Source organism: Piliocolobus tephrosceles, chromosome 16, assembly GCF_002776525.5.
Source record: "Piliocolobus tephrosceles isolate RC106 chromosome 16, ASM277652v3, whole genome shotgun sequence".
Lineage (NCBI taxonomy): Eukaryota > Metazoa > Chordata > Mammalia > Primates > Cercopithecidae > Piliocolobus > Piliocolobus tephrosceles.
Genome location: NC_045449.1, coordinates 48,928,434 through 48,953,152, shown reverse-complemented (window position 1 = coordinate 48,953,152; position 24,719 = coordinate 48,928,434). Strand labels below are relative to the sequence as shown.

Below are 24,719 nucleotides of genomic sequence, written 5' to 3'. Positions count from 1 at the left end.
GGTCAGGAGTTCGAGACCAGCGTGGCCAACATCGTGAAACCTCGTCTCTACTAAAAGTGAAAAAATTAGCCAGGTGTGGTGGCAGGCGCCTGTAATCCCAGATACTCAGGAGGCTGAGGCAGGAGAAGTGCTTGAACCTGGGAGGTAGAGGTTGCAGTGAGCTGAGATCACACCACTGCACTCCAGCCTGGGTGACAGGGCAAAACTCCGTCTTGAAAAAAAAAAAAAAAAATCGCCAAAAGCACCTACCAAAGATGTAGATTCCTGGGTCTCACCCCAGAACTACAAAATCAGACTCTCCAAGGGTGGGGCCAAGGCATCTCTGTCTTCTCAGGGTGCTTCCCTGGGACTCAGATGTCCATGAGAGTAAAAGATCCTTTCTCTATGCTACACTGTTTGTATTGTTTCCAGCATTGTATTGCCACTGCTAGGGAACTCTAAATCCCTCATGGTCTTGGTTTGGTTGATAACAAGAAAGAGAGGGAAACTTCAAGCCTTAACTTTTTTTTTCCTTTTTTATTTGAGACAGGGTCTTGTTCTGTCACCCAGGCTGGAGTGCAATGGCGTAATCACAGCTCACAGCAGCTTGGACCTCTCAGCCTCAAGTGATCCTCCTACCTCAGCTGCCCGAGTAGCTAGGACCACAGGTGTGCGTGCACCACCATGCCTGGCTGCTTTTAACATTTTTTTGTAGGGACAGGGTCTCACTATGTTGCCCAGGCTGTTCTTAAACTCCTGGGCTCAAGTAATCCTCCCGCCTTGGCCTCCTAAAGTGTTGGGATTACAGGCGTGAGCTACCATACCTGGCCTTTAACATATAAATAATTCTGTTTCTTTTCTTTTTTATTTTTATTTTGAGACAGAGTATTGCTCTGTCACCCACTTTGGAGTGCAGTGATGCAATCTCTGCTCTTACTGCAAGCTCCATCTCCTGGGTTCAAGAGATTCTCCTGCCTCAGCCTCCCAAGTAGCTGGGATTACAGGCATGCATCACCACACCCGGCTAATTTTTGTATTTTTAGTAGAGACAGGGTTTTACCATGTTGGCCAGGCTGGTCTCAAATTCCTGACCTTACTCATTCATTTGCTCATTCATAATCCCTTCTCTGTCACGCACAGGAAAATAGCTGAACCTATCTGAGTCTCAGTTTCTTCATCTATAAAATGGGGATAATCATTTTATCTACCTGATAGCACTGTTGGGAGAATTAAATCAGATAATTCACTTGAAGTGTTGAAAACAGTGCAGCCTCAGGTGATCTGCCTGCCTTGGACTCCCAAAGTGCTGAGATTTAAATAATTCTGTTTCTTGGAAGGCCTTGAATTTTTAGGAGGTGATCCTGGAAAGGCTATGCAGGCTGAAAGGATCAAAGTGAAATCTAATTAGGCCTCTCAAGCACTTTAGGAGGCAGAGGTAGGCAGATCACCTGAGGTCAGGAGTTCGAGACCAGCCTGGCCAACATGGTGAAACCCTATCTCTACTAAAAATACAAAAATTAGCCGGGCTTAATGGCGGGTGCCTGTAATCCCAGCTACCCAGGCTGAGGCAGAGAAAACTGCTTGAACCCCGGAGGCAGAGGTTGCAGTGAGCCAAGACTGCACCACTGCACTCCAGCCTGGGCAACAGAGCAAGACTCCGTCTCAAAGAAACAAAACAAAACACAACAGTTAGGCCTCCCAAAGTCTATGACCTTGTTGTCTCCTCTGCCAGGAAGAACCTGCTGTCTTCTTCTCCTCTGTGCTCCCAGCTCCCACTACACCCCCAGCACTGGCTCTTGCTCTTTCAGGTGCATTGGAAACACTCCAGGATTCTGTTAAAAGGAAGATCCCTGGGCTCCACAAAAGGGTTCTGAGCGAGTAGGGTTAAGATGAAGCCTGGGCAGGTTGGGTGCGGTGGCTCACGCCTGTAATCCCAGCACTTTGGGAGGCCAAGGCAGGCGAATCACGAGGTCAAGGGATCGAGACCATCCTGGCCAAAATGGTGAAACCCCATCTCTATTAAAAATATAAAAATTAGCCGGGCATGGTGGTGGGCACCTGTAGTCCCAGCTACTCGGGAGGCTGAGGCAGGAGAATCGCTTGAACCTGGGAGGTGAGGTTGCAGTGGGCCGAGATCATGCCATTGCACTCCAGCCTGGGCAACAGAGCGAGATGCCGTCTCAAAAAAAAAAAAAAAAAAGATGAAGCCTGGGAATCTGCATTTTAACTAGTAGGGCAGATGGTCCACGAACCACATTTTGAATAACACTGATGTTTGCTGATGTTTGTTTCAAGTTGTGTCTCTCTCTGACAGGCTGTGAGCAGCTTGAGGGCAGGGTATGTACTACACTCTCACACCTAATAACACACTGAATGTCTTTTTTTTTTTTCCTTTTTGTGGAGAACGGGGTCTCGCTGTATTACCCAGGCAGGTCTCGAACTCCTGGGCTCAAGCTATCCTCCCGCCTCTGCCTCCCTGAGAGCTGGGATTACAGGCGTGAGCCACCGCGCCCGGCATAACACACTGAATGAATGGGTGGTGGCTGGCATTTTTTATTAAATGCTTCTTATGGGTGTGGCACTGTTTTATTTTTTATATTTTGTTATTTTATTTTGAGACAGAATCTTGCTCTGTCACCCAGCCTGGAGTGCAGTGGCACCACCACCGTTCAATGCAGCCCTGACTTTCTGGGTTCAAGCAATCCTCCCACCTCAGCCTCCTGAGTGGCTGGGACCACAGGCATGTGGCACCACACCCAGCTAACTTCTTTAATTTTGGAGAGTCAGGGTCTCACTGTGTTGGCCAGGCTGGTCTCAAACTCGGGGGATCAAGGGATGCTCCCACCTTGGCCTCCCTCCCAAAGGGCTGGGATTTTAGGCAAGAGCCACAGCACCCGGTGGCACTGTTTTCAACACTTCAAGTGAATTACTTCATTCTCCCAACAACGCTATAAGGTAGAGAGAATGATTATCCCCATTTTATAGATGAAGAAACTGAAACTAAGGCTCAAAGAAGTTAGGTAATTTTCCTGTGAGTGGCAGAGGAGGAGTTATGAATGAGCAAATGGATGAAAAAGAGAAGAGAAAATAGCCAGGCACGGTGGCTCACTCCTGTAATCCCAGCACTTTGGGAGGCCAAGACGGGTGGATCACCTGAGGTCAGGAGTTTGAGACCGGCCTGGCTAACAATGTTGGTGAAACCCCGTCTCTACTAAAAATACAAAAAAATTAGCTGGGTGTGGTGGTGCATGCCTGTAATCTCAGCTACTCAGGAGGCCAAGGTAGGGGAATCGCTTGAACCCAAAGGCGGAGGTTGCAGTGAGCCGAGATCGCGCCACTGCACTCCAGCCTGGGCAATGAGAATGAGACTCCGTCTCAGGAAAAAAAAAAAGTGATGACCTAACAGGTGGGCTTTAGGTGACACAGGGAGTAAGACGGGGGCTCAGGTGGCAGGGGAGGGGCAGGAGGTAGCTTCCATACCTTGCAGCCCTCACAAGTGATACAGCGGTAGTGATAACCAGTTGCTTTGTCCCCACACACGACACACTGCTCGTCTTTGTCCAGGTAACTAGGGATATACCCTGGGAGGAAGGAAAGGATGGAGGAAGGCAGGCATGGCTTGAAGTCCCAGCAGAGGGGCTCTCACACTTTTCCCCATCCCTCAACTTTTTGTTTCTGGCCCCTCTCCTAGCCCAGCCTCCCTGGTAGAATCCTAGAGAGATGGGAGGTGAACCTGTCCATCCTCTGCCCTAAGAGTATGAAGAATCTCAGTTCTTCTGACTGCCCACTCAGGGCTTTCTTCTTGCTCTATCTACAAGGCAGAGGATGGTGGAGAGGGATAAATAAATCTCAGCAGCTCACTGGGGATAATACAGCCCCTCAGTCCTTCAGCTCAGACCCTGATTCTGGTGGGGCCTCAGATGAGAGTATTAGGGGGAGGGAAGAGGCCTTCCTGACCTAATCCACCCTCAAAAGCTGGGCACATCCATCATCACCTTTCTCATCCCCAGACAAGTCCATCCCAAGCCCTCTAGGAAGCTCCCTCCAGGAAACACAGGAACTACTGTTCCACATCCAGGTCCAGAGGGAGCCCTGGCTGGGTTTGGTGGGATCGGGGACGTGGAGAAGGGGCACGCACAGCCAGCCTCACCTGACATGCTGGTTTTCAGGGAACATTGGCCGTTCTTTCTTTTTCGCTTTCCATCTGGTGACCTGGCACTGGATGGGGGCAAAGTGGGCAGAATCACAGAGCAGTCTTCGGGTAGCCCCTTTCTCATCTGAGAGGCTTATACAATCCCCCTCAGGCCTGATTCTTTCCATTTTGTGTCCTCATTCTACCTCCCACCCCCAGGGTCAGCTGACAATGCTTAAAAGGGTCCAGCTATCTGGAATTTGCAGGGGAGAGAGATAAGGGGCTTGGCTGTGGCACAAGCATGTTCTAGAGCCCCAACACATACACATTCACCCACCAGAAGACCTGAAGCACCCATAATCTGCAGGACATCCTCATCTTTCACTACACGACAAATACGCTGAAAGAATTCTCAGGATATGCTTAAAGCTATGTAACCTTTAGAACACACACATACATATGCAACATAACACCGGCGCAGATGAATAACCATGCAGCTTTCACTATAAACCCACGGATGGTGAGTATGCACCGGGGCTGACATATCTGTGAAATTTTCAGGGCATTCTTAAATGTGCTATACAACCTCTAGGCTATGGCCCTGTGTTACACAACACTCTGCACAGGCACCTCATAAAACCACCCTCATCCTGCCAGTGTGCACGTGTTGCTTGAGCTCCAGGTCATACACACATGCTAAATAACCCACAGCAATAGAAAACACTAGAGTCACCCTCTGCACAGCCTCCATTTAACAGAGCAGCAAACTGAGACCCTACTTGTGCCTGGTGACACCATGAGCTGGAATCAGAGCCAGGACTGAGCCCCCCGTGCAAGGCATTATTAGCAACCCTCAGCCACTGCACATATATGTTGCCAGGCTCTCCACATACATGTTACATAACCTCAGTGCACACAGGTTACATAAACCCTCTACATGCATGCAAGGATTGTATAAGCTCCCGCACCCACCCTGTGTGTGGCATGTTGCAGGCCCCTTCCTCCTGGAGCCGGATGCAGCTCCCAACACACTGACACAGTGACCTTGGCCAGGGTCACAGTCACAGACAGCTCTGTGCTCCACGCCCCCTGGGGATTACTCCCGTCTACTTCCTATGAGGCTGAAAGGTCAGGTCTCCCTCACGCCTTCCAGAGGGTTGGGTGCAGGGGAACTCAGGCCACCTAGGTCCCAGTTGAGCTGGCAGCTTCAGGAGTTACCACCAGACTCACAGCCTCTGAGTGCAGTCCTAGAGATAGCCACAAGGTGGCGCACAGACATGGGGGAGGGGAAGGCAATGGGGGTGGGGCTGCAGTCTTAGGGGACTACGAACTGGCATTCCTGTCTTTCTCCAAGCCTTAGGAGCAGACTCTTGCAGACCCACAGAAGCCTAAGCTGGGAGACACAGGGGCTGCAAGTGACAGCCACACAGCTACAGGCCAGATCGTCCTCAGAGTCCTTCCTGGGGTGAGGCTTTGGGGGAGGGGGGGCTATCCCATGCCCTGCCCAGCTGTGAGTTCCATCTACTTCCTCTACCCTTCAGGGACCCAGTTGTGGGCCTTAGGGCTTTGCCTGGCCAGGCCTCTGGCTTCCTGGCTCGGGATCTGATCTCCTAGGAAACAGTCAGCCACATTGCTCCCCGGAGCACCCCTACCCCTACCCTCTCCTTGGCCATAGGCACAGGCTGTACCCAGCTCCCACGGCACCGTGCCAACTGGGACAAAGCTCTGTGCCACTTGGAGCTGATGGAAAAGGCAGAGACCCTCTGGGCTCCTCCAGGGCAATGCAGATTGTAGGTAACCATCCCCTGGTGTATGTGCAAGGCTGACACCTCACCCACGTGGAAGCAAAACCGTCATGGTTTTGCACTTTCTGGGAGGAGCCCCATCGCAGTGCCCGCCCTTGACCATGAACAAGGAAGAGCTTGTGGGGCTCCCAATAGATTCCAAATATAAGCACGGGCTGTGACCAATAGTTACTGGTGCACGTGCCCTGAAATGTCATACTACGTGAACCGCAGCCTGTGGACAATGCACTTGTGGTCAGATAGTAAATGGGCTGGCAGGGAGAGGAGGAAAATGGCAAGGCTGTTTGGATCCCACATGCTCAAGGTGAGTGCAGCAATGGTGGAGGGGACGTTGGGGGCATCTGAGACTGCCCAGCACTGTCTAGGGAAGGACCCCTTATGTGCTCCCTGTAATTACTCTGCTCTGTATCACTCCCCACTTCAAAATGAGCATCTCTCAATCCAAGTGCCTGTCATATCTGAACTTGATCTCATCTGCCAGACAGAGGTAGGCAGAAGGCTTGCTGGCCTCATGTCCATCCCACAGAGGTGCTTAACGGCGGTGCCTAAAGGACAGTTCAGCCAGGTGCCCAGGCCTGCTGCTTAGGAGCTGGCATGACCTAATTGTTGAACCCATTACCTGTTCTCCTCTGGGTCCGACCCACACTCCACCTTGCTTGGCTTCTGTTCCATTCACTTCAATTCCATCCAGGATGCCCTCCAGCACGCCAAGAGACTGGGGTGGGCACACTGGCCCCCCCGGCACACCCACAGGCCACCCACCCCCTGCCACCCAGGCCCTAGGGCACAGCACCCATGATACCCGCCTCAGCACTTGGCCTTTCACACCATGCCCTGCACCCCCAGGGGGGTGGGCGGTGGGAGGGGCCAGGGAGTGGCAGGTGGGAGGGCTGGGGCAAGCTGGGTCTGTGGGTCCTGGGCTGTGGGCTGGGTGAGTAGCTTTGGAGTCTTGTCCTGTCCAGAGATCCCTGTGGGCAGAAGAGAGAGGCAGGGGTAAGAAGGTGTCACGGTGGGAAGGTGGATAGGATCCCTCTGGTGGTAACATTTGGGGCTTTGGGGACCCATAACAAGATAGCAGGGGGCAGGAAGGGCAGGCGCAGAGAGGGGACCAGGATAATCCCTTAGATCACAGGTACAGCAGGCGAGATCGGAGATCCTCCTCCTAAGCCCCAGACATGGGAAGGAATGGAGGGAGAGAATGAGATCACTCACGTACTAGGTAATATGTCTCAGTCTTCATATTCAGACAAATGCCTGGCCCTTAATGAGCATCTATTAAACACTAGCTATTGTTACCACCCCTCTAGACAAGTTTTCCTGCAATTTCTCTGTATTATAGGGGTAAGAGGGGACCAGAGGCAAGCAGTTTTGAGCACAGGCGGGGTGGGACATAGAGCGGCATGCAGTGAGTGTGAATCCCCATCTTTGTGCCTTAATAGAGAGAAATGTTGAAAGCTGTGGGTGGGGAACTGACCTCCCATGCTGCCAGCCAAGTTCTGATCCCCAGCTCCGGCCCCTCAGGGACTCCAGAGCTTCCCACACAAGCTCTTTTTTTTTTTTTTTTTGAGACGGAGTCTCGCTCTGTTGCCCGGGCTGGAGTGCTGTGGCCGGATCTCAGCTCACTGCAAGCTCCGCCTCCCGGGTTCACACCATTCTCCTGCCTCAGCCTCCCGGGTAGCTGGGACTACAGGCACCGCCACATCGCCCGGCTAGTTTTTTGTAGTTTTTAGTAGAGACGGGGTTTCACTGTGTTAGCCAGGATGGTCTCGATCTCCTGACCTCGTGATCCGCCCGTCTCGGCCTCCCAGAGTGCTGGGATTACAGGCTTGAGCCACCGCGCCCGGCCCCACACAAGCTCTTGAATCCCACTTCCCAGGCCGAGGACCAGACTTCTCAGTTGGTTTAGCAGAGCTGCTATCAACCAGGATGGCAAGGGAGAAAGGAAAGGAAACTAACACAAGTTAACTGGAGAGATAATCTGTGCCCTCCAGAGTGGGCAGGAGAACTTCACAGATGAGGAAACTGAGTCTCAGAAAGTTTGATCATTCACTCAAGTTCACACAGTTAGTAAGCAGGTGGCTGTCGGATAAGCCTCATGGCCTGGCCCTAATGCTAGCCTTGTTCTGCTACCTGGAGTCCAGGGCAGTGCCAAGCCGGGCCCACCATTCCCACGTCCCACAGCATTGCACCTCTGACCCCGGGCTGCAGACCTGTGGCTTACTGTCTGTGTGCACACAGGCAGGTATGGCAGGTAGGAGGGGGACAAAGGGTACAGCTCCCCGACATATGACCTCAACCTCTGTCACGTGGCTGCTGCATATGAGACCTCACCCCTAGGCCCCCTGGCCCCAACCCCAGGAGCTGATAAGGAGCCAGGGTGGGAAGAGAGGCGGGGAGATAAGTCAGCAGATTGGGCAGGGCCAGCAGCAGGATGGGGCCTCTGCACCCAGGCAAGCCGGTGGTGTGGACAGCATGGGCATTGCACAGAAAAGTGGTCCATTCTGCCTGATACCCACCCCAGACCAGGACTGGACACTGGGGGCTGGACAGGAGACTGGGGTGGGGGGGCGTGAGCAGGGAGCCTTAGCCCAGGGAGCCATCAAGAAAGTAGGTCAAGTTTTTCTTGGCTTGTGGAGAAATTCCTGTTATAAATTTATAATGGCGTAGCCAGCCCTAAGGGGTGGAGGTTGGGGAGGAGAAGGAGTGGGTGGGGAAGCCCAGGGGCTGGGCACTGGGGCCTAATGCTCTCAGCCAGACAGTGAGGGGCAGGGGGCGAGGGCTGCTGTAGGGGTTGGGCTGGACAATAGAGGATGATCTTCTGACTCCACATCCAGCGAGGCTGCCTGCATACATCTGTCTGTCTGTGTCTGAATGTCTCTCTCTCTGGGTCTGGGTGTCTCTGTCTCCCCCCCAGGCTGTGCCTCGGTGCTTGGCACACCCTGGCTGTGGTGCTGCCCCCGCCTGTCTCCTGCCTGCCTGGCACACTGCCACCACTTGTTTACAGAAGCTGGAAAAATCCACTCGCCAGCCGGAGGCCCAAGCGCCCCCGGGGAGGGGAGGAGGCAGGCACAGGAGTGGGCATGCTGAGAGAGGGGCAGCCCCGGGTAGCAGGCCCTGGGGGTAGCCGAGGAGGACCAGTGTGTGCAGGAATGAGCATTGGCTGCTGTGGGCCGGGCTGGGCAGGGAACACCAGCAGCAACCACATGGCATGGGCAGCTCCTGCTCCAGGCCAGGGCTCCTGAGGGCCCCCTCCCCCAGGGCCCTGCCACTTACCAGTTGCTACATTGCAGAACTGGGGCAGTGCCAACCTAAGCCACCATGTTTATTTCCCCTTCCCTCTCTCCTGCCCAGCCTTAACTCCAAATGTGTCTGGGTACTGCCAAGGGCCTGCACGTGCCCGCTGTGGGGAGGGGAGGCTTGCTCTCTGCCCTACCCCTCTGTTGAACTGAACGGTGCCCTGGTGCTGGTCAGCGCAGCCCAGGCTACAGTCAGCCCCTGGTAGTGGGCAAAGGAGCAAGGTGCTGCCCTTGTCTGCCTCGGGCACCCTCACTGGGTACCCAGCAAGAGGCTGGAACCCCTGAGGACTCCTTGGCATCTCTCCAGGGACACACTTGGGCCTTTGGGGTGATACTGAGGCGAGGCAGAGGGCTCAGAACGCGGGAAGACACACATCGGGAGACACATACCACGTGAGCCAGTGTTAGCAGTTGGCAGAAAAAGGTCAGCGGGTAAGGGGCCTGGGGCAGGGGTACCCACAATGAAGGGCAGCCTCTCTCCCCTCCTCCAGAGTCCAGCTTAACTCCTCAAACTCCTTCCCAGCACCTCCTCTGCAGAGGTGAGGGAGGCCCCACCCCAAGGAGGCTGAGGGGGTGGAGCTATGGGGTTCTGTGCCCAGGCTGGACAGCAGGACAGCAAGACCCACCTGTCGGCTGGCCTGGCCACCCACACCCTCCTTGTGAGATGAGAGCTGCTGGGTGGCAGTGTAGGCAAGGTGCCTGCGGAGGGGGAAGCATTTCATTAAGCTTAAGTGCTTCTGCCATGGGGGGACAGGGACACAGGGCCAATGCGGCATCCACAGGCGCCCCGCCAGGTTCCCACTGCTGGGCTGTCCCACTCTGCAGTCCTGTGGATCTGAGGACACCCCCAAAGGACTCCTGGGGCTGCCAGAGGGGAGTTTCTGTCCCCAAGATCTAACCCCCAACACTATTCGCATTAACCCTCCTGCATATCTGCTCTGGGCTTTGGCCCCACCTTTCTGGGGCCCCTGAACTTTGTCCTTAGTGCTCTGAAGAAAGCCCAGCCCTCCTTGCCAGCTACAGGGACAGTACGGGCAGGGTGGCTGAGAAAAGGGTAGAAAGACGAGAGGAGGGGTAAAAAGGCTGGTGGGGGAAAGAAGGAAGAAGAGAGGAGGGGGAAGAACAAAGAACTGGGACAGGGCTGGGGTAGAGCTAGGGGTGACAAGGCAGTAGAGGGAGAGGAAGAAAGGGGAGCCAGAGATGGGGGATGGGGAGAAGGGATGAGGTAGAAAGGAGGACAGATAAAGGGAGGAGAGACACATGAAGGAGGGGAGACAAAGAGAGAAAGGTAACAAAGAAAGATGGGTGGGGGGGCTTCATACCCTAAGTCCCACCCCATGCAGGCTGGGGGGAGGGGGGCGTAGGAATGGTTTCCACGGTGACAGCTGGTTGTTGGTGGCCTGGCATGTGGGCTATTAATAGTGCTGTGGGTAGGTTCACACCTCCCTCTCCCCTTCCCCTCTGCCTGCTGCTAGGGTGGGGGGAGATCCCTCCCCCACCACCCACTCCTGATCACCCAGCCTCCCACCATGGGAGCCAGGAACGGCGATGCTGAGGGGCCAGGGTGGCCGCTGTGGCCCAGACACATAAATGGGCATGCATGGGCACAGGCGTCTGTGGGTAGCACTGCCCCCCATGCCAACATGGGCACCACGGGCAGCCACCCACACCAAGGGCCCCTGGGAGTCTGTGGTGGTGGCAGTGCTGCAGCAGCGACACATGCCCCCACGATGAGGGGCAGAGGCCTCTTTAGGACTGAGACTCCCTCTCCTTTCCCATACCCCCGTTCTATTCTCAGGTATGGATTGAGCAGGGCTGCCCCACCCAACTCTCTGTTATCCTAGTGCCAGGAAGGAGAGGAGGAGTGAAGGCGGGAAGGAAGGTACTATTTGGCAGGTGTGATGTGGCAGAGGAGTACACACAGACTCAGGGCCCCAGCCTGGCAGGCATGGGGGAGACGGGAGGAGGGGAGGCAGCACCCCTTGGTGAGCTCTCACTGGGCCCCCAAGAGACAGGTCTGGAGCTGGGGGGCAGTGACTCATCACCTAGCCACTGTGGGACCTTACAGGCTAGAGAATGGGAGATGGGGTGGGGATCCTCATAAGGGGGAGATTGGTTACTTAAACAAAGGATCCTCCCCACCCCACCCCAAAAGAATATAACAGGAAACCCCCCCTGCAGGTCAGAGACGGAAAGACATAAACAGCAGCCTTGACTTGGGCCAGATGCCCAGTATTAACATCAAAGACTGTGCTTCCCACCCGGCTCCCCCACAGCCTCACCCACCTGCTGCTCTCCTCTCCCTCCTCCTGCCTGGACCAGCTCCAGACAGGCATCAAGGTGGGTGCCCAGGTCTGGAGGTCTCCTCCCAGGCCACATCCATCCCCCATGGCCACTGGTGGGTGGTCATGCCCACACCCATACTGGAGAACTCAGCCCCTCCCTATCAGCCCACAGAACTTCACGCCCCCCTGCCCAATTCCCCTCAGGAGCGGAGGCAGGAGATCCAAGTAGCCAAGAAAGCAGAAGCAGGAGCACCCCCAAGCTGGGCAAGGCACATTCTCCCCCACCCTCCCCCAGCAGCCAGTGGGTAATTGGAGCTGGGAGCTGGGGCAGCTGAATGCTACAGGCATGAATGTCACGGGGCCAAGGCACTTGCTGCAGATGGCACCATGGGCACAAGGCTTGGGGTCCTCCCTCCTCACTCCCTCATCTAAGGCAGTAGAGGAAGTTGCCTGCAAGCCTTGAGGAGCATGGCCCAGGAGGGGAGGGAATGGTGGAGAGGGAAAGAAAGGCAGGGATGTTCTCCCAGGCACCGCAGAGGCAGGAGCTAGCCCCTACCCAAGCAGAACTGGCAGAGGCAGAGAGAGAGACAGAGACAGAGACAGAGAGACAGGGAGAGAAAGCGAGGAGGGAGGGGATAGAAGGAGGGAGGAAGGGGGAGGGAAGAGAGAAAGATTGAGTGTGTGTGTGTGAGAGAGAGAGGGAGGGGGAGAAGGAGGGAGGGGGGGGGGAGGGGGAAAGAGAGGGACAGGGAAGAGGAAGGGAGGGAGGGAGAGAGAGAGGGAGGGGGAGAGGGAGGGAGAGAGTGCGCGCGTGAATGCAGCTGAGTCTCCGGCACACACACGGACACGTGCAGACACACACACTCACCCCGCATGCGCAGAGCCACAGGGCTCTGGGTACCGTTCCAGGAGATATTCAGAGCCCTCCCCAGCCCACACATGCACAAAAACACTCTCACATGGATGCGTGCACAACACACCCACTCACTGATGTGTACAAAAATGCCGAAAGACACCAAAGCCTTGGTTCCCCTGTTCCCCCACCCCCTTGCCTGGTAAAAGAGAAAAAGAAACAGGCAGCTGGGGCTCTGGGAGCCAAGAGCAGATCTCTTCCTTAGAAGAGGAAGAGAGAAGGAGGAGGAGGTGGGCCAGGGGCTTGGTTCAATCATTCTGCTCTTAGCCACAGCTGAGGGGCATGGCTGTGCCTTTGGTACCAACCTTTAACGCCCACCCCCAAAACAGGGAAGCAAGGATAGTATTTCCTGCGCACCAGTAACACCCATCTTGCTTCCCTTGTCTACCCAGCAAACTTCTGACCCTCCCTCTGGACCACCTCACACAGTGGCATACCAGAGTGAGGTCCCTCTGACCCCAGCTTTGGCCTGCCAAATGACACCAAGGTGCAGCCACATGTGCTCCCACCACACACCAGCCCCAGATGCTTCAGTGAGAGACTGAGAACTGTCTCTGGTTCCAGGCAGCATATGTATGCCCCACCCTGGCATGTGCCAGGCTCTGGGAAGAAAGGAGAATCCACAGGCATTGCTCACCATGCCAGGATGCAACATGGATTGAACACAGGGGTCATCCCACCTTGTGTTATTTGCTCTCACCCTGAGTGAGACAGGAACCATTGTCTCTAGATAATGAAAACCTAGGCCCAAAGTCATACAACTAGTGAACGTCAAAAGCCAGGCCTCCCAACTCCCAGTTAGTGACATTCCCACCATGGTCATGCTTGCCTCCCTCCCCAAGAGACACAAAACTTCTCCAAAGTTCCCTAGACACCTTTGCAGCAATGAGAACTAAAGTTGGGTTTTTCTTTGAGAGGATATGTGTGTGGGGGATGGTCTCACTCTGTTATTCAGGCTAGAGTTCAGTGGCACAATCACAGCTCACCGCAGCCTCGACCTTCCAGGTTGAAGTGATCCTCCAGCCTCAGCCTCCCAAGTAGCTGGTAACACAGGCATGCGCCACCACACCTGGCTAATTTTTAAGTTTTTTTAGAGATGGGGTCTCACTATGTTGATCAGGCTGATCATGAACTACTGGCCTGAAGTGATCCTCCTGCCTTGGTCTCCCAAAATATTTGGATTACAGGCATGAGCCACTGCACCCGGCTGAGAACTAGAGTTGAGATTGGTTCCCACTCCAAAGGCTTCCCGTCACCCCTACAGGGTATCCTCCCATTGTCCTTGCTTCACCTTGAAGGGCAGGGCTAAATACAAGGGGTTTGGGGGGGGATCCTGATCACCAGACTCACAAAGGGAAAGAGGCAACCTAGGACAGATGCTGAATCTCAAAGTGCTGTGCCCACCACACTGGTCCTTACTCAGTGCCTCAGTTTCTCTCTGCCACCACCTTTCACACTAAGTACCACTCCATGGGGGGGGGAGGGGAATCTGGTGCCTATCAGCCACAGCTGGGTCCTGGTTGACCAATGCTGGGCTCCCAGGAGGGAGGAAGGGCACCGCCTCCTCTTCGAGCCCACACATAAGAAAGAGAGGGGACACCTTTCCCTGTTCTCTCTCTCCCACCCCCAGAGCTCAGACTCTGAACAGACATGCAGTGATGCCCAGAGATTTATGCAGGTGCCCCTAGCTGGTGGGGTGTGTCCCAGGCTGAGGGGCCAAGGGCTCCTTGTAAGCTGAAGGGCGAGGGTGAAAGGAGGGTGGGGCAGAGGGGCCTGCCTTGGGCTCTTTCCCATACACTCATTCCAGGTTGCAAAAATTTGTCTGGGAGGAAAAGATTACATGAGGGTGAGAAGGCTGGAAATTGGAGACCCACTGCCCCAGGCCCCAGTCTCACTGACGTCTAGGAGATCCAATTCTCTACCAAGCTACTGTAAGAAATCTGGGAGACCCCAGGCCCACAGCTTCCTGCATCCATCACAACCGCTCACATATACAGTTTGTTATGAACTAGGCACTTTTAAAAACATTTTTCCTCAAAAAAGCTAAATGAGGTAGATATGATCATCCCCAATTTACAGATAAGGCAACAGGGAAGTTAAATCACTTGCTCAGAGTCACACAACCAGCAAGTGACAGAGCTGGGATTCAGACCCAGGCAGTCCAGGTCAATCATGACCATCATCATCGTCATCATCATCCCTGCTCTTGGCTGTGATGGCATATCACCTGCTTGAGAAATAATGCCTTGTTCTTTCTTTTTTCTTTTCTTTTCTTTTCTTTTCTTTTTTTTTTTTTGAGACAGAGTCTCACTCTGTTGCCCAGGCCGTAGTACGGTGGTACAATCTCAGCTCACTGCAACCTCCACCTCCCCGGTTCAAGCGATTCTCCTGCCTCAGTCTCCTGAGTAGCTGGGATTACAGGAGCCTGCCACCACGCCCAACTAATTTTGTATTTTTAGTAGAGATGGGGTTTCACCATCTTGGTCAGGCTGGTCTTGAACTCCTGACCTCAAGTGATCCGCCTGCCTCGGCCTCCCAGTGTGCTGGGATTACAGGCGTGAGCCACTGTGCCCGGCCCAATGCCTTGTTCTTTCATCCAGCTATATGTTCCCTGAGATCAAGCCTCAGTCCTTCCCCTCTGTAGCTGCCCTGTGGGTTCTCTGCCAAGTGCCTCCACCTCCAAATAGGCCAAGGCTAGAGGGGGGCATGGCGAGAAGTGCTTGGTGCCCCTGGGCTCTGTGTCTCCTACCCCAGTTCCCCCTCCTCAAATTCCCTCTCCGGAAGAGGTACCCCTTCTAGGCTGGAACCTGCACTCATGGGTGGGAGGGCCTCGCTTAGCACACACTTAGTCTGGGCAGCTGTGCCCTCAGAATCAGGCCCTGAGGCTGGGCAAAGAGGACACAGCTGTTGGGCATCTCTGAGGTGGGCCTCAGCTGCCAGGGGTGTGGAGAAAGGCCATTGTGAGCCCTGCAGTGGACCCAACTCAGCAGGGTCCTGCCAGCTACCTCACTGCCCATGGAGGCGGTTCTTTTCCAGCTTGGGCCAGTGTGGGGGGGGCTTGCTTAAGAGCTGCTAGCTGGCTGCAGCCTGCACCCTGAGGGTGCCCACAGAACTGGTGTCTCCAGACATGCAGGCCCGAGGGGTCATCATGGGCAGTGGCTGACCCCCCCCTTCCCCCATTCCCAGCCCCTAAAACTTGCTGGCCACAGCTGCAGCACTAAGGAAGTGCAGGAAGTCCTGAGCAGCCAGCTGAGCCCCCCGCCCCCCACCCCAACCTCAAGCTGACCCCAGAGGCTGCGCAGGGGGGGCAGATGGGCGGAGCTTGGGTATTAACAACTGGAAAAGTATGAAGAACATTGCTGCCAGTCCCCAGCTCTGAGACAAGGACAGGGGTAGATGGGGGGTAGCGACAGGGTGAGAGAGAGTTACAGACTGGCAGAGAAAAAAGGAGAGAGAGGGAGAATCAGACACTGCAAGACAGAGCAACAGAGAGAGAGACAGAGTTAGAGAGAAATTCCAAGTCAAAAATACACATCACTCATACAGACACTCGCCAGCCGATGGCCTCTTAAGGAAAGCTTCCAAGTTTGGACAGGAGGGTCCAGGTGGGAAAAAGGGCCAGACTCAAGGTGGGACGCAGGAACTCAGCTGGGGGTGGCTGACTGTTCCCAAGAAAGGCCCAGGCAAATGACTCAGAGCAGGGGCAGTTAGATACCCCAGAGCTTTTAGGGTAGGGAGAAGAGCAGCTCTCCCCTCCCCCAGCAGTCAAGAGAATCCCAGCTTCTAGAAGTCACTGGATACTGCTTTGAGCCCATGACTCGGCCCTCTGGAACCCCCTTGAACCCACTGTCTTTGCTCTTGTTTCTCTGTCCCTCTAAAAGAAAGAAAGAAAAAAGAAAAAAAAAAAAAAAAAAAAAAAAAAACAGCCCGTTCCCGCACAGTGGCTGAGCCTAGAGGAAAAAGGGAGGAGGAAGCTGAAGGGGAAAAGTCTGTGATTGTGTGCATCTAAGTGTGTGCTTGGCTGCACCGGCTACAGTTGTGTGCATCTGGGGTTGTGTGGACACGACTGTTGGCGTGGACCTGCAACTCTGGGGACCTGGGCCTCATGAACTCGTTCTGTACCTTAGTTCAGGGGACCATGTGCAAATGAGTGCACCTGTGTCTGCAGGTTCCACAGTCAATCAACTCACAAGTATTTACAGAGCAGCCCTTGTGCTAGGCTCTGGGTGGCATCCAGAGCTCTTTAAGTGATTCTCCCAGGTCTCTAAGAGCTCACTGTCTAGTAGGGTGGTATCTCAAGCGATAGAGACCAAGAACATATCATTAGGAATGCAGGCTTTGCACCACTACGCAGGAACACCTTTTCATACAGCCAAATTTAATATTCTTGGGAGCAAGGGTTTTGTTGCCTGCAGAACCTCAGAGTTCCACAGTAAGAGTCCAGGAAAATACTTGTTGCTAAGTTGTGTATACATGTGTTGATGTGTAACTGTGTTTGCATCTGAGTGACAGCGACTGTCACGGCAAGCAATGATGTCTGTGTGACTGGGCTCATGCGAGCACGTGTGTGCCTGTGAGTGACAGGGTCTTTTGTAATTGTGCGGCTGTGTGCAATTGCTCTGTGTGCATGCATGCATGTGACAGCGACTTTTTGTGTGTGGGTGACAGCAACTCCTCCTTGCCCCAGTGTGTGACAGCATCTCCGTGTGACCCTGTGCGTGGGTGGGTATGTGCATGGGTCGGTCCCCATGCTCTTGGTCTCCCGTGGGTATATCCCACCCCTCTGAGCTCCACGGTGCAGCGGCAGCCTGCCTCTTTCCTTGTCCCCATGTGGGTGTGTCCAGTAGCTCCTGTCCTTGAGTCTGCCTGGGTGTCCCTGGGTTGTGCATGTGGCTGTCTGTGTGGACATATCTCTGTGTCTGCATGTCACTTTTGCTTCCCCGCCTCATTTTGGACAACAGCCCCCTTCATCCCCTCCCCCTCCTGGAGCCAAAGGCAGCACTGAGGGGCAGGCTCCCACCTCACTGTCTTTCCTTCTGTGTCCCCCACCCCCACCCCTGGAACATGGTTCTTTCAATTGCCCCTGTCATCCCCCCAGGCCTTTCTTTCACGCTGGACAAGGGAGGGCCCCAGATGCAGAAGAGGCACCAGAGACACGTTGCAAGGGGAGGGAAACAAGGTGGGGTACACAAACAGGTCCATTTCTCCCTGTCCTCCCCAGCCAGCAACTCTCCTAATCATCTAGGCACCATCAAGTACACCCCCTCCACACACACATTCCCCCCAACAGCCGCGTTTTTGCAATTAGGAGTGTTGCAACCAGACAGCCATGCTCAACTGGGAGGCGGGTGAAGCGAGGGGGGGAACTTCTCTCTCCCAGGACCCATGCAAGCCCACCACCGCCACCGCACTCATACTGCCCTCCGCAGCTGGAGGCAGCTTTGCAAAGGCCACTCGGCCTCAGAGGCCAGGGGTGGGGGCTGGGGGGGGCAGGCCTCCGGCGCATCGTAAACAAACCGCGGCGCGGCGGGCGGGGGGAGCTTCGGCGGCCGGCAACGGGGCCCGGCCCGGGAATGCGCAGCAGACTGGCCGGACAGAGGCCGGGCGGGCCCTCGAGGGGGAGGCTCGGACGCCATCTCCGCCTGCGAACCCCGGGGCCCACCGACCTCCTACAACACCTCCCTTCCCCAGGGCGTCAGTTGACGCTCCCGGGCTCGTGACAGGGTCACTGGGGTGCCGGGAAAGGCTGAGGCTGGCAGCGGGCACCCCCTGGGCGCCCCCAGCCCGCCTGGGAGCTGGCCACGGAGCCCCGCGGCTTTGCATAATCAATCGCAAGGCATTTGCATATTAATGCCCTCGCTCCCTCCTCCTTACCTCGGCGTGGCGCGCTGGACCGGGCTGGGCAGCGACGCGGGGGTCTCAGCGCCCCGTGCTGGGGGCGTCCATGGGGGGCCGGTGGGGCCCGGGCCGCCCGCCTCCTGCGCCCGGGTGTGAGTGCGAGTGAGCGCGGGGGGGGCGGGGGGCGAGTGTGGCGGCCCCGCGGCTCCTCCGGCAGAGGCGGCGGCCGCTCTGGCTCCTCCCTCCCCCGCCCCGCTCCGGCTGGGGCTCGGGCTCGGCGCGCCCGGCCGGCTCGCGGCTGCTCCCTGCAGGCCGCCTCGCCGCCGCCCGCCCCCGCCCCCCGCCCCCTGCCGCGCCCCGGGACCCCCGCCAGAGGCCCGGCCGCCCCTCGGCCGCTTCTGCCCCGCCCCGCTCTGACTCGCCCTCCCCCGCCCGGGCGGCTCCCGCAGGAGTGGGTACTTGGTGACATATTTTGGAAAAGATGTCATTAAAAAATAGCCTTTGCTTGCCGGAGAATTGGGGGGTTTTCGGGTGTGCACCGTGGGGGTGGAGGAGGAAGTATCGACGAGCCGCCTGCACCTTATACATTGGGGAGAAAGTCTAAACACCAAACGCTTGCAGGTGTAGAGTTTGTTGGGGTGTTCGGGTCCCTTCTCCGCCAGTAACTCACTGTGTGACCTTGACAAATCGCCACTGCTGTCGGGGGCAGAGCTTCCTCAAGCTTCAGGTGCGAAGGCTGGGCAGGTGACCCCTGATGTCCTTTTAACTTCAATCATCTTACGTTTTTAATCCTTGTGGGGGCTCATTCCCCTTTACCTCCCTCCTCTCTCATTTCTAACATCAATACCGATCCACTGCCTCCCCTTTCCAACGTCACCCTTCTCCATATAGGCTCTTTCTATTCTCTGTCACCAGCCATTTCCCCAACAATCTGCTCCCTCTCCTGCGCTGGGGAGGGGACAAGAGCTGCCATACCCCTCAATTCCTAGCTCCCGGGTGGTGGTATTTCCCCCCATGTTTACTCCCACAAAAATCCAAATGGTACCAGAGTCAACCTAAGGAAGACGGTGGGCTGCCTACAAATGGACCCCCTAACCCAACCCAAAGGAGAGGTCTCCACCATGCCAGCCCCACCCCCAGCACACACATACACACACCACACACCTGCATTCATGGACATAAAACCAACCCAGTGACGCCAGAGGACCTTTAATCTCAGGATCTCCTAGCGCCAGGCTGAGCCCTAATTACCCCAGCACCCCCCTGGCCCCGCCGGTTCCCCTGCTGTCATTAGCCCAGTTTTACCAGTGGGGGCCACAGCCTTCCCACGGCTCTCAGGGTGGGGCTCCAGCTACACAGTCTGCTCTTGGGGAGGGGTGTGTGTGTGTATGTGAGTGTGTGTGTGTTAGGGGGAGCTGCTCAGCTAATCGCCCAGTTTATACTGGGCAGAATCACTTGACGAGTGTGGGATTCTGACCCACAGCTTACCCAAGTTGGGTTGCCCTTGCTCATGTCTTAGTCTCAGCCACCTGCATCCTCAGTGTTGTTGGAGCCACTTCTTTCACAGGGGGTACTGGAGTTTGTACTGCTTGGCGGAGGGGAGGGTACCTCTCTTGGGGTCCCTGGAACTATGGAGATGAGAAAAGCAACTGGGATGAAACCTATAGCGTGCAGAGTGCAGTGGTGGTGTTGAGGGTATGCCATGGGTGAAGGGAGCCTGTGGTGTGCAGTGGCAGCTGTAATGGGGAATTGAGGCTGCAGCGTGCGGAGCTTCCATGCAGTAAGCGAACCTGTGTTCAGTCTGGGCTCACAGGAGACAAGCAACAGCTGCAGTGTGGAGCAGGAGGCTGCAGCCTGCAGAGTCAGTGCAGTGAGTGGAATGAGGTGCGCTGAGGGTGGCTGTCTGCCAGTGGATGCCACCTTCTAGGTGACCAGTTTTGGCCGGAACCCTGGGGAGCAAGGCTGCAGTGTGTAGTGCTCAGGGTCTGTACTCTACCCTAGTCCCTTGGGATTGGGCTGCTCAAGGAACTGGGAGGGAATCCCAATGCATGAGACACATTTACACTCTGCATCATAAAGGCAGAACTAGGAGGCAGTGGGGAGGGCCAGCAGTAATCTGGATCAGGGCAGGAGTGATGGGGTCCAGAGTGGGAGGAGGAAGGTGCTATGGTTTTGTCTCTCTTCCATTCTGGCTTTCCCCACCATATCTCTCTTTGATGCAAGGCCCTATAGTGTTGGGTGGGGAAGACTTTCTGAAATCCTAAACCCAGAGCCATAGAAAATGAGGTGCCTCAGGCCGGGCGCGGTGGCTCAAGCCTGTAATCCCAGCACTTTGGGAGGCCGAGACGGGCGGATCACGAGGTCAGGAGATCGAGACCATCCTGGCTAACACGGTGAAACCCCGTCTCTACTAAAAATACAAAAAACTAGCCGGGCGAGGTGGTGGGCACCTGTAGTCCCAGCTACTCCGGAGGCTGAGGCAGGAGAATGGCATGAACCCGGGAGGCGGAGCTTGCAGTGAGCTGAGATCCGGCCACTGCACTCCAGCCCAGGAGACACAGCAAGACCCCGTCTCAAAAAAAAAAAAAAAGAAAAGAAAATGAGGTGCCTCCTGATCCACTTCTTTTTTTCCCCTGAGGGGCAGAGTGGGGCACTCAAAGACAAGGATTTACCAGTCCCATCTTCTCCTTTTTTTAATTTGAGACAGAGTCTCGCTCGGTCACCCAGGCTGGAGTGCAGTGGCATGATCTCGGCTCACTGCAAGCTCCCCCTCCTGGGTTCATGCCATTCTCCTGCCTCAGCCTCCCGAATAGCTGGGAGTACAGGCACCCGCCACCACGCCCAGCTAATTTTTTGTATTTTTTTTTCTTTGTAGAGATGGGGTTTCATCGTGTTGGCCAGGATGATCTCGATCTCCTGACCTCGTGATCCACCTGCCTCAGCCTCCCAAAGTGCTGGGATTACAGGTGTGAGCCACTGCACCCGGCCCCATCTTCTCCTTTTTAAAATTTATTATTATTATTATTATTTGAGACAGAGTCTTACTCTTTTACCCAGGCTGAAGTGCAGTGGCACAATCTTGGCTCACTGCAACCTCCACCTCCTGGGTTCAGGGGATTTTCATGTCCCAGCCTCCCAAATAGCTGGGATTGTAGGCACGTGCTAGAATGCCCAGCTAATTTTTGGTTTTTTGTTTTGTTTTGTTTTGTTTTTTTGGTAGAGACGGGGTTTCACCATGTTGGCCAGGCTAGTCTTGAACTCCTGGCCTCAAGTGCTCCTCCTGCCTTGGCCTCCCAAAGTGCTGGGATTACAGGCATAAGCCACTGTCCCCGGCCACCCCCATCTTCTCTTTACCTCTTTTTCTTGGGCAGTATGGACTGGTGACAGATCTGGGCAGGGCAAAGTGAAGGGCACACTGCCTTCAAAGCAGGTCTCTCCCCAGGTGCTAGGATCCAGCCCAGGTCTGGGCTTAGAGCCACTGTCCTTGTGTTGCCTCATCCGTTCTCCCACCCCACCCATCCTGCCCACCCATTTCTTGAAGCTACTAGCTCTTCTCAGATTCAGTTCATCCTCAGCTCCTGTTCCGTCCTTGTCATGAAACCCCCCTACCAGGGCTGTCCCCTCCCATTCCCCACCCCTGCTTCAGAGCTTTCCCCGAATCTATGGGGAGGGTAGAGGTGGCGTGAATAAGGACGGATAGACCCTCCAAGGGGATATGTCTGATGGCCCCTCCAGCTGAGATTTCCGTTGCTAAGGAGGTAGCAGGAACAGCCTGTTCTCTGGGCTCTCATCAGAACAGCCATGCCCAGGCCCCTCCCTCTCTCCCTCCATCTCTCCTCCCTTCCTTCCAGACTGTTGCTAGGAAGCACCCCAAGATTTCTTGAGGATACGACCCCTAGGAGCCAAGGTATCCAGATATCTTTCTGAAGAGGTTTTTTTCAAAGTCTGACAGCTAAAACTCCACACAGCATCCTCTATCCCTGCTCAAAAGCCTTACACATCTCTAGCAGTTTGGGGAAACAGGCCCCTCTACCAGCCACCATGGAACAAGCTCTGTGGCCTGGACCTCAGCAAATCCCCTCCTCTATCTCATCTTGACCTCCTGGACCCTAGGTCGGCAAGTGATGACATGTCCAGCATACACCTCTAGACTCTGCAGACAGAGCTGGACTTATTGGGGGTGCTCTGGAAAGACAGCAGAGAAAACTGAGGTACTACCAGCCAAGAGAACTCAAAGCTCAGATGTTTCTCCCTCCTAGGGATTTCCCAATCAAAAAGAGTGGTGCAAATGGAGGAAAGAAAGTTGGAGAGCAGGCTGGGCAAGGTGGCTGACATCACCAGTACTTTGGGAGGCTGAGGTGGGAGGATCTCTTCAGGTCAGGAGTTCAAGACCATCCTGGGCAGCATAGTGAGAACCCCCATCTCAAAAAAAAACAAAACAAAAACACACAAATTATCCGGGTGTTGTGTCAGTCCTGGCTACTTGGGAGGCTGAGGCAGAAGATGAGAGATTGGCAGATTAGCAATTACCCTGGTAAGAGAAAGTAGCCACTTAATTCTCCCCTTTGTCCCATCAGGTGCTCTTGCTATAGGTCACAAAAGAGGGAGCCAGGGAAGGGAACAGGCCTGGCTGAGCCTTGCTTTTGGTAGCTGAGATGAGAAATGAAAAAAGAAGCTGACACCTTTTCCAGGCTGTCTTTCAGGGTTTCTCCTACTTTTATTCATTAATCTGACTTTTTTTTTTTTTTTTTTTTTTTGATGGAGTCTCGCTCTGTTGCCCAGGCTGGAGTGCAGTGGCGCAATCTTGGCTCACTGAAAGCTCACCTCCCGGGTTCACGCCATTTTCCTGCCTCAGTCTCCTGAGTAGCTGGGACTACAGGTGCCCACCACAATGCCCAGCTAATTTTTGTATTTTTAGTAGAGATGGGCTTTCACCGTGTTAGCCAGGATGGTCTCGATCCCCTGACCTCGTGATCTGCCCACCTCGGCCTCCCAAAGTGCTAGAATTACAGGCGTAAGCCACCGCACCCAGCCTGACACTTTTTTAAAAAAAGCATTTAATATGTGCCAAGTATTAGATTCCCCAAATGCTCCCAGCTTCTGGTTTCACTTTCCCTTAGAGTCTTTGCCAACAGGAGAGAGGAGAAGAGGGGGAGCAGGGAAGTCTCCTTTACCATCAGAGTTTGGGGCTTACTTTTCTGCAGCTCTCCCCCTCCAGTTAAAGGAGGGGATAGGGCAGTATGATATGGAAGCCAAAAGTATAAAGCAGAGCACCTCTCAGGGCCTGGAGGGAGGGGCCATACAAAGGAAATGGCAGGCTGACCTCCCTTCCCAGCCACTGTCCGGTCTGGGCCTCAGGATCACAGCACCTCTCTTCTCTGTGCTGGGAGTATGGAGAGGGAAGGCATCCTCCAGGGTGTTAGAGGGGAAGCTATTCCAAGGGTTGATTCAAATTCTGCCTTTCACTGTCCTGGGGCAGCGGGAAGACAGACACAGGCAACTGCGGAGGTTCCAGGGGTTGTCCCTGAGTCCCTGAGGTGCAGCCACCTTACAGGCCTCTTTCCCATCATCCCCTCCCCCAGATAGACAGAAAGCAGGGATTTTGATTTGGTGACTGGTATGAGAAGGAAACTGGTTTGGAGCTAGCTGTGTATAAGTGTGTGGGAGTGACTGTCTTTCTTTTCCCATCCACCTGCTGCCCATAGTGGGGGGACCCAGGCAAGCTTCCAGAGGAAAATGTTCCACTTAAGGAAAAGGAATGACTCAGTTTCCCTATAGAGAGAAGGGAAGCCGACACCCTCTGTGCCTTGTGTGCTTACCAACGATTTCGGTGTTTCTGGGTTTTTGGGTCTGGACTCTTGCCACTTTTCTTCATACTGTTTTTTAGCCTAGATAGATAAGGAATGTTCCCTTCCCCTTGGGTACCCAGAACCCTGTTCCTCGCCACCTCTTACACCACTCTGGCCTAGCTGCTTTTCTGACACTTCTCCAGGGTTGCCATGTCACTCTGACTGGTTGACTTCCACCTGCCCCTCTTCTCTCTCTAGCCAAGGTAGCCAACAAGATAAAGAAAGAGGTTGGGGCTCGGGACTAGGAGGGCAGAGGTGGGAGCTCAGCCCCTGTCCCTGTTGAGAGGAAATGAACAGCAAAAGAAAGTGGGGTGGGCTGGGCGCAGTGGCTCAAGCCTGTAATCCCAGCACTTTGGGAGGCTGAGACGGGCGGATCACGAGGTCAGGAGATCGAGACCATCCTGGCTAACACGGTGAAACCCCGTCTCTACTAAAAAAAAAAAAAATACAAAAAAAACTAGCCAGGCGAGGTGGTGGGAGCCTGTAGTCCCAGCTACTCGGGAGGCTGAGGCAGGAGAACGGCGTGAACCCGGGAGGCGGAGCTTGCAGTGAGCTGAGATCTGGCCACTGCACTCCAGCCTGGGCAACAGAGCGAGACTCCGTCTCAAAAAAAAAAAAAAAA

At 54.9% G+C, this 24,719-nt stretch overlaps 1 protein-coding gene across 1 annotated transcript in view; it reads right to left on the bottom strand.

Moving 5' to 3' along the window:
* Positions 1–18,499, bottom strand: part of THRA (thyroid hormone receptor alpha) — a 30,142-nt gene extending 11,643 nt beyond the window's left edge. Inside the window, exons 1-4 of the mRNA XM_023204234.2 lie at positions 18,285–18,499; positions 6,536–6,884; positions 4,130–4,197; positions 3,460–3,560 (exon numbers count right to left, since the gene is read on the bottom strand). Coding sequence (XP_023060002.1) covers positions 3,460–3,560; positions 4,130–4,197; positions 6,536–6,588 — 222 coding nt within the window. The 5' untranslated portion in view covers positions 6,589–6,884; positions 18,285–18,499. The remainder of the gene's footprint in view (positions 1–3,459; positions 3,561–4,129; positions 4,198–6,535; positions 6,885–18,284) is intronic.
* Between the last annotated feature and the right edge of the window lie 6,220 nt (positions 18,500–24,719).